General features: G+C 33.4%; 1 protein-coding gene across 1 annotated transcript; it reads right to left on the bottom strand.

Annotated features, from left to right (window-relative positions):
- Positions 1 to 8,231: 8,231 nt before the first annotated feature.
- On the bottom strand, positions 8,232 to 8,890 carry LOC110111530. Its single transcript, XM_020843446.2, has one exon. The coding sequence runs from the start codon at positions 8,798 to 8,800 to the stop codon at positions 8,426 to 8,428; it is 375 nt and encodes a 124-aa protein (XP_020699105.1). The 5' UTR covers positions 8,801 to 8,890; the 3' UTR covers positions 8,232 to 8,425.
- Positions 8,891 to 9,635: the final 745 nt, after the last annotated feature.

The raw sequence follows: 9,635 nt of genomic DNA on the forward strand, positions 1-9,635 counted from the left end.
TAATATCTATTTATTAATAAGAAATTTTATCCCCCATTCACTGATTTTCGATGTAGTTGGAAATCACTCAAATCAGAAAAATTTCAAATACACTAAATTTGAATTAGAGACTAAATTACTTTCACTTCAAAATTCTACTATGCAATCCTTCTACTTCAAATCAAATATCAATATTTTTCAAAACCTCTACATTCAAAATATTTTACAACCCTTACACATCAAATCAAACAACCTTTAAATCCAAACCATAGTAAATCACAGTGAAAACTAATGGTAGTAAGAGCTAAATAGAACATTGATTAAGCTAAACAAGCCAATAGAGGAAGTTGTCTTGTATATGCTCTTTCAATAGCTAAACCAAAATAATAAAAATAAGAATCTTTGCATATCTAATCAAAGTCACTGACAAATGATAATAGTATGAAAATCACACTTTGGTTTGGCTCACGACTTGAGAGATGATCATGAAGCATATAATGAGTGATATCACCTAAAAGAAGAAAAGAAAATACGGTTAAGTTGTTCTTATTCACAGTATCAAGTGGAGGCGAAAAACATTGGAAATGACTAACTACACAGAAACACAAAGAAGCTCATTTACAATCAATCCAAAGTCCTAAGCATCATAATTAGGGGTGTCAATTTTTGACATGACCCGAAACATGACCCGAACCGACCCGGAAAAAATCCTGGTTTAGCTCGACCCGGTTAGCAAATGGGTCGGGTTCGGGTTTGAAAATCTGACACGATTTGAGTTACGGGTCGGGTTCAGGTTGACCCGGAAACCCAATAATGAACCGGAAATGACCCGGAAAATCCGTGTCGGGTCGAGTTGACCCGAACCCGAAGCGGGTCGGGTTCGGGTTGACCCGAACAGTGCCGGGTCAGTTCCGGATTCGACCCGAACACGACCTGTGACCCGAAATTGACACCCCTAATCATATTAATAGAAAATGAGCCTCAAATGATTAAATTGTCTCTATTGTAGCTTAGAAATCATTGTTTCTAATCACAAAAAAGGGCCTCTCTATAACTCGATGCAGCTGAACACACTAAGGAATTGGCATTAATGATAAGCCTAAAATATATAATATATGAAAGTGGGCTTTATGTCATCAATAAGTTAACATAGTCAACAAATACTTCAATATTTCTTTGCCTCTCAGAGTCTTCTTGATGCATTTAAGTATGCAAACATAGAGTGATGAATGATACAATTTTAAAGAAAACTTTTCAAAAACTTTATAGAATTTTTCAAACCAAGTATGTGGACTTTACTTTAGCCTACAAATAGACATTATAACTAGGTGTGTGTATTTCTCTCACTATTTTACCTTTGAGGTTTGACCGTATATATAAGGCCTAATATAGTCAAATATAAAGAAAGATGTTATAAACATTCATTAGGAGCATATGCCAACCTCGATTCATGGTCCCTATTATAGTATTATTATAGTTATAATAAAGTTGAGAAGAGACCAGAGATAAAATATCAAAATAATATATTTCATATACTTGAGTAAAACATTTAGCAATAAGTCGAGGAATAGAGTCATTGAGATAAAACTTAAAATACTTATAGAGGAGTGGTAGGGAGTGAAGCAACAGAGAGGAGAGGAACAAATGGTGATATTTTAGAAGTTAGGGCAAAAAAAAAAAAAAGGTTATTCCTACATAAAGTGGCAACGGCTTCTATCAAAACATAAAGCTTTTAGTGAAGAAAAAACTTCTTAATAAAACTTATAAAATATATTAAAGGGTTAGCATGGCCGGCATTTTATAATTATATTAAAGTAACTCAAGAACGGTCGTGAATAAGGATAACAAAATAATGAAACATTAAATAAATGAGAATAGTTCAACTTGTACTAAATGATAGGAACAACATGCAATGATGTTTATCTAATTCACAAGCAAAGTATTTAAATTTGGAAGGAGGGGAGGTGATAATTCTTGAAGTCAAAAAGGCAATGAATGGCTTAAGCAATAGTTTCGTTGATAAGGAGTAATAATCAAAGCAAAGATGGAAGAAGCGCATGTCATTAAGTTGTTAGGAATCAAGATTTAATGTCTCCATTAGAAAGATTTTGTCAATTATCAATCAAATTATAATATTAGGGGTAATAACATTGTTTTAAAAACTGGACCGAACTGGTCCTATGGCCGGTTCGGTCCTCTTGAAAAACGGGGCTAGCATCAAACTAATGAAAACCGGTTTAAAAACAGGGCTAGCATCAAACTTGTAGTTTCTACTTTCTAGTTTCAACAATGTGTGCAAAATGGATATTCTATAAGACTTTTTGTTGGAAAATTTTTATATAAAATATTCAAATAAAAAATAATCATAATAATTTTTGAAGTTCTTAAATATATAATTATTTGTATATTTATAATTATTCAAACAAAAAATATTTATTTATGATTTTTAAAATTCTAAAACTTTTCTCTAAATGTGAAATTAAATGATATTAAGAAAAATATAAAATCTAAAAAAGTATGATTGTATGACTTTATAAATATAGTTTTTTAATGTGAAATTTATATATAATTTATAAATTTAAAATTATACCAACATAAATATTATAAATTAGTAATTATTTATATTAAATATATATGTAAATATAAACCAAATTTTTATTAAATGTAAATTAAAATCGAAGATTGGATATATTTAAATTTAAAATTAAATTAGTTATTATTTATATTTAAATATATAATATAAATATAATCATTATTTATATTTAATTTTAAAAATATGTAATATATTGTATATATATGAATTTTATTTATTTTTAATCTCAAAATTCTTAGACTTTTGAAATTTTTAAGATTAAATTGGTACCATTATTATGTTAATTTTCTTATTTTTTTATAATGTTATTATTTATTACATCAACCGGTTCAACCCCAGTTCGACCGATCAAACTGTGAACCTCTCATTCTTCTGGCTCGTTGTCCGATCTGATTTTCACAACCTTGGGTAATAACTCCTAACTCTCAAACACTTGTATAACAATAACTTGAATTTTTAGGGGTTGTTTGGTTGGCTATAAAGTGAATGCAGTATAAAATAAATACGTTCGATTATTTAGTTGGTTGTAAAATGAATGCAGGGGAACTATTTTTTCTATTTAGTTGCACAGAGTAAAGTAAAATCAATATATATTGAGCTCCATTCTCTCCTCCATTAACAGCCATGATGGCATTATGAGAGTTCACCGTTCACCAAAAAAGCATGCTGAAGGGAGAAAGATAATTATCTTCACTGCGAGCGAGCTCTTTGGTGTCGAACTAGTATCATAACACAATTGGCAAATAATGTTAAGAACACAAGTCATAACAATGATTATAATTGGGACTCCTTGCTCAAACCTATCTACATTCTTGAACAATAATCGGAGGTATTGACTTCTGGATCTAGCACATTGTCACGAAGATATGATGGGAACTTGCCTTCAAGAACAAAAGTGTCCTCCCTATAACAATCTTATAGCCTGATCATTCAACCCATCCAAAGTTTTTTGAATATGGCGATGAGTGCTTTTCTCACTGGCGAACAACCTTCTTTGACTCCAACTCAAAGATTGAACAACGCCTATAAGAGAACTCACAGACAATGTCACATATGCAACAAAGTCACGACTACTTCAAAGTAAAAACTAATATTACTTTCATCCACCTTCACATTAAAGATTATCTCAATTGGGAGCAAACCATTGAATGTATCGAGATCCCTCCAAAAAGATAAGTAATTTATATTGCTTGAAAGCTAAAACGAGGGCATATACTTGATGAATTCAACTAACACCACCCAATCACAACAACAAAAGGAAAAGTGTAATGCGAAGAATTGGCATTGAATGAAATAGCTACGACAATAGCACTTCCTTCTATCTAATAATCTTAGTGCCCGTAATAACCTCAATGAGATTGATCAGCAGTTTGTCATAAGATACATTGGAGGATTAATGGAATCTCAAGAGATGAAGTTCACATGTAAATATAAGATACAAATCAATCAAATCTCCAAGTCAAATGTGTTATAAAAATTACTTAAATAAATAGTCCAATAAATTTAGTAAAGGCACTCTTCAAGCCATCAAATCAAATTACCTTCAATTCCAAATCCCTAAACCAACATAGCATCATAAGATTAAAACACACCAATAAAATGGGGCATAAATAAATAATAGTTGCAACAAATATGGGCCTCCTAAATGCTTTCATTGTTTCCAACGAAGTCTTAAATTTGATGAATGACATAATATGCAACAATTACAACAAATGAAAGGGTAGCATTATGATGACAATCTTATAAATTGCCCACATGTGAATGACAAAATTTGAGGATATTCACAAGAATGAATGAGAGTTTTTGTTTTGTGTTATTGAGGGAATTTTATTAATTCAAAAAGAACCTACAACTACAAGTGTCACATCATTCCCAAAAATTTCATCTCTAATTGTGTGCTTAAAACCTTGCAATTGAAGACTATAGACATCCCCACCCTCTCAAAGTAATGTAGATGTGAAAGGGAATAAAATCCACTATGATTGACACATGCAAGGAAAAATTTTCTATATAAAAACAACAACAACAACATCAAGCCTTTATCCCACTACATGGGGTCGGCTACATGAATCCTTTTTTCTCCATTGTGTCATATTAAAGGTCAAATTCTCATTTAAATCTAATAAAGAAATGTTATTTCTAATATTTTATAACCAAGTCTTTTTAGGTCTGCCTCTACCTTTCTTAACATAAGTCAAATCTAATACATCTACTCTCCTAACCGGGTCATTGGAATGCCGCCGTTTTATGTGACCAAGGAAAAATTTTCTATGAGCAAAATTTATATTTATGAGGTCCTCTATTATGTATTGGATATGGATGTTTACCACCTAATGTTGGGTGGTTCTAGTAATTCTACATGGGAGCATAGAATACTTGTTGCGTCAATGCATATGCATTTGAATGGATGGGAAAGAAAATGCAACTGTTGCCCACACAGATACTATAGATAGATGCCAAAGTGAAAAGAGCAAAATTCACTCCAATTTCTTCACAATTACTAATAGCACACAATAATAAAACAATGGTGTATGTAGTTTTAATTGATGTGCAAAATGGTGCAATCATAGTGGTTCTAAATGTTGTCAAACCTTTATTCAAATAGTTTAATAATATTAAACTCTTGAACTGCCCAAGCACTTACCACAATTGTAACCCATTTAGCAACAACTTGCCTCATTTTGAGGTTCACCTTACCCAATCTACTGCACAACAAGATGAGTCCCAAAGAGCTCAAAATTCTACAAGAGATGAGAATGACCTTCTTAAACAACAACTCATTCAACACAATTTAAGCCCTTGCTTAATATCTTTGATCCTTATTCCAAAGAAAGATAGGAAATGTAAAATGAGTATAGATAGTCATATAATCAACAAAATTACAATCAAATATAAATGTCCATAGCCACACCAAAAGACTTGTTAGACAAACTTAGCAATACAACTACCTTCTCCAAACTAAATTTAGGGAACATATATGAGTAGATACAAATTGGGTTGGGAGACACAAGGAAAATTCATTTAATACACAAAAAGGGCTACGAATAGTGAGGCACCATAAAAAAAGTACTAAAACATTTAGTTGGTCATTTATATATTATTTATTTTAATATTATCTTAGTCTTTAGCATAACCTTGGCAAACCATTTGCACCATCTCAACTTTTTGGTCTTTAGCTTGTGTGATCACAAATTATACCCAAACTTTTCAATCTGAGTTTGTTGTTGATATGGTGCACTTCTTAGGCTTCATCATCAATGCCCATAAATATAAGCTAATCCCAAGAAAGTTATAACTATCCAATCTAAAATACCTCCTACCTTGATTACAAAGGAGTTTCCATGAATTAGCAAACTTATATTATTGCTTGATCTTAAGCTTCAAAGGCAATAAAGTTTTAATTCAATAAGAAGCTATTTATGATGAACATTGATTCTAGCAATTCCAGACTATTCAAGTTGAAATAGATGTGCATCAATCGTGAGCAATAAAGCAACTTTGTCATAAAAATAAATCAATTGAGTTTTTTAATAAAAATTGAATCCAACAAGACAAAAATGGTCTAATTTTGCACAAGAATTATATGCAATTGTTAGATCTCTTAAACAATAAGAACATTATTAATTGCATTAAGAACTTGTCATTTAGTGATTACTGATTAGTAATTATAATCATTAAAAAATTGAGCCACATGCATCTTTGATTGGTGATGTTCCTACTGAAGTTCAATTTTGTCATCAAGCATAAAGTGGAATGATGCAATCATATGGTTATGCACTCAAATGGAAAGCTAATTATCTTATCATTTTTATAAATAGAAATCACAAGTCATGAATTAATCTAAAACCAATACTTGACAAAATTTGATTTTAGTGAACCATGGTATAAATGCAATGCTTAAAAACCAACAATTGATTATTTCCTTCAGGAAGGCCTCCCAGTCAAAGGTAATTAATTATACATACCACATACATTTCCCTGCACAAAGTTGATTAAGGAGAAGTATGCCAAATGACTTGCAACCCATATGGGATGCTATAAAACATTAGCATTATTGATTATTCCATGCATGATTATTTTAACTAAATTTGAGTCCCTATGCATGTCATTCGGTAGGTAAGTGTCATATGTACCAAACTTACATGAGTGTTATACTAGACACTAGCCTTTACACATCTCTATGAATTCAAGATTCCATTTGAGAAGATTTGGACCTCAATTTTGTCACGGGTTTGCCAAAAACCAAACACAAAGTCAACATGATCTTGATAATCTATAATCACTTCTCCAAAATGTTCAATTTTGTTTTGTACAAAATAAAATTCAACATTTTTAATATGACTTAGATATTTTTTCATAGCATTGTACTCCCCCACAAGTTACCTCAAAGCCTAATTTCACATAGTGATGTCAAATAATTAACTATTTTTTTGCAAGATCTATGGAAAAGATTTCAAATTGAGCTTTTTTTTAGCTTTACATATCATCTTTAAAGAGACAAGTAAACCTTAATGGTGAATCAGACAGTCAACAATATGATTCATTGCCTAAATGGATAACATTCAAGGTATCGGTAGGAAGTTTTAGGACAAGTTTTGCTTAGAATTTTTTGGTTAGTTATTCCACAAAATAAGTTACCTTTTAACACAATATATAGCAAACTTCATAAATTTCAACCATACCTTCAATCTCACAATAATAATCATACTACAGAATACAACATCTATAAAAATAACCACCCATCTTTGATACAGTGATTAATGATGTGAAAGAAAAGCTCACTATCAACACTCAACTCTATAAACAATGAAATGATCTCAACAAACAACAAAAAAAATTTGGTTTTGGTGATTTGATTATGATGCACCTTAGCAATGAAAAATTTACAACACATGCATGCTAAAAAATAAATCTTTAAGATTGGACCATTTTTTATTGCCGATACTCAAAAATAAAACCTTGAAAACCATATCAACGATAATATTTATGTCGTTAGATCACCTCCATAACTGATCAAATCCCGAACTTTCAACATTCTCAATATATGCATCTATCATTCAGCCAAATATGGTACTCTGAGGCTCACCAGATTCAATTCCATCTCTACAAAATCAGGATAAAACTGAAGAAGCTCACCAAACTCACCTTGATTTCATTACGTGGATTACCTGAATTACTTCTTTGTTCATATAGTTTTATTTCTACATGCTTCTATGTTACACTAAATTAGTTAAGTATTAGCTTAACAGTAATCAATTTTAATAACTTGTTAGTTGCCTTTTTATTCCGCTACGAGTAGTAGAAAATAATGGGGAAGTGTTTAGTGGATGGCAGATATTTTATACATATTTATAGATATTCAACCAAATTATTCTATTTGTTCTCTTTCTTGTTTGGCTAAGCCAGAAAGCAAACATTATAACAAGAAAAATTATGATATCTTACATAGTGAACTATCTTGATTAATTGAACCTGGATACAGAAATGGGAAAACACAATGGCCAACAACTCAAAATTTCGAAGTTCGTTACCACCAAAACTAGCAGTCCGCTGAAAAAAGAATTCAGGGATTTACCTGTAGGAATTTGACAGAATTTAAGTCCTTGATAAAAACTCGTTTGGTCATATCCTCCCTCCACGATAGATGAAAATTCAAAAATTAGTAAAACACAATGAGAACCACATCACGGATGAGCAATTTTATTCACTACGTATTTTTTCTATTTTCATGAAACCCGTCCAAGAAAGAAAAAACAGCACCTCCTGAAAACTTCACCCATAGGCGCAAATTAGAAAACACAAATTTGATACTACACAATACACAGAAAAGATTCTGCCCCTTCCTCTTTGAAATTAATGCGCAGCAACGAGATCGACACCGAGCACATCCAACACGGAATCCGACGGATCTGGACTAGGAGGTGCAAAAAAAACATACTTGGCCGCAGCGAGCTTTTTCCGTTGCAAAATCCTCGGTGCACATATCCTACTAGCAAAGAATCGGATTTGCTCGCCCTCCAACCCCTCAATCGGCGTCGCTGCAGCACCAGCAGCCGGAGACACAGGCAGCGAGATCCGTGTTGCAGAGATCTGCAGCGATCTTGGCGATCTGGCACAGATCTTCGAGTCCCTCAGCCGCGCAAGCGCCCCCGGCTTCAGAAACCGCTGCAGCCTCTCCTCCGTCCTGGCCGCGGCCCTCCTACACGGGCTCCTTATCCTCCGGTTCATCCCGATGGCCTTGGGAATTCAAGATCTGAGAGGAAATGGGACGATGGAAGTTAAAGGAGGGAGCCAGGGTTTTTTAAGAAGGGCTGGACTGCGAAGAGAGGCGGGAATCAGCGCAGATGCTAAAGGCTTTTTAAAATGGAAAGCGGGAGGTCCTTGCTATGAGCCCGCGCTTGGTCTGCATTTCATGTGGCCGTTACTGTAGCCTTTACCTGTGACACATTGTGTGACCGGCTGCCACAGATTGCAGGGCACAACCTCAAAAGTATAATCTAACCGCCCGAATTGGATCGGACGGTGCTAATTCAGAGTTTTAGTTCTATATTATATCTCAAATAGCATTAATTGTCTTCAACAAAACTTGTGATGTAACCCTCTCTTCCAGGAGCAATTATTACGTCTGGTGAAATTCAAACGTATCCGAATGTATAACGAGCAATACCGAGTTTTAGGTGACGTGGCGCGTGGTTATTGGTCTCTGAAGGCATTAGGTGACCGGACGTGATAATTGCTCCTCTTCCAGAGTTACATTGCACCTCACGTGCATTATAGTCGCCTTCTTTGAGACTTGTATTGCACTTTCTATGTGCTACAATTGTCACTTCAAGGATAAATTATTCTGTGCCGAGTTCGAACGGGAAGAACGACCGTCCAGACATGTAAGTGTACACATTTGTACATAGTATGTACACTGACAGTCCAGTTGATTTTTCCCCTTCGGACTCCGCACAAAATAATATCTCCACTTCAAGGGCTACACAACAGTCATGCTTGCTTCATAGCTGCCATAGTTTCTACATCAATGTTGTAACTTTTTTTTTGCAGTACAATTGTATTG

The sequence above is a fragment of the Dendrobium catenatum genome, unplaced genomic scaffold (genome assembly GCF_001605985.2).
Source record: "Dendrobium catenatum unplaced genomic scaffold, ASM160598v2 fragScaff_scaffold_1473, whole genome shotgun sequence".
In the NCBI taxonomy this organism is placed as follows: Eukaryota; Viridiplantae; Streptophyta; class Magnoliopsida; order Asparagales; family Orchidaceae; genus Dendrobium; species Dendrobium catenatum.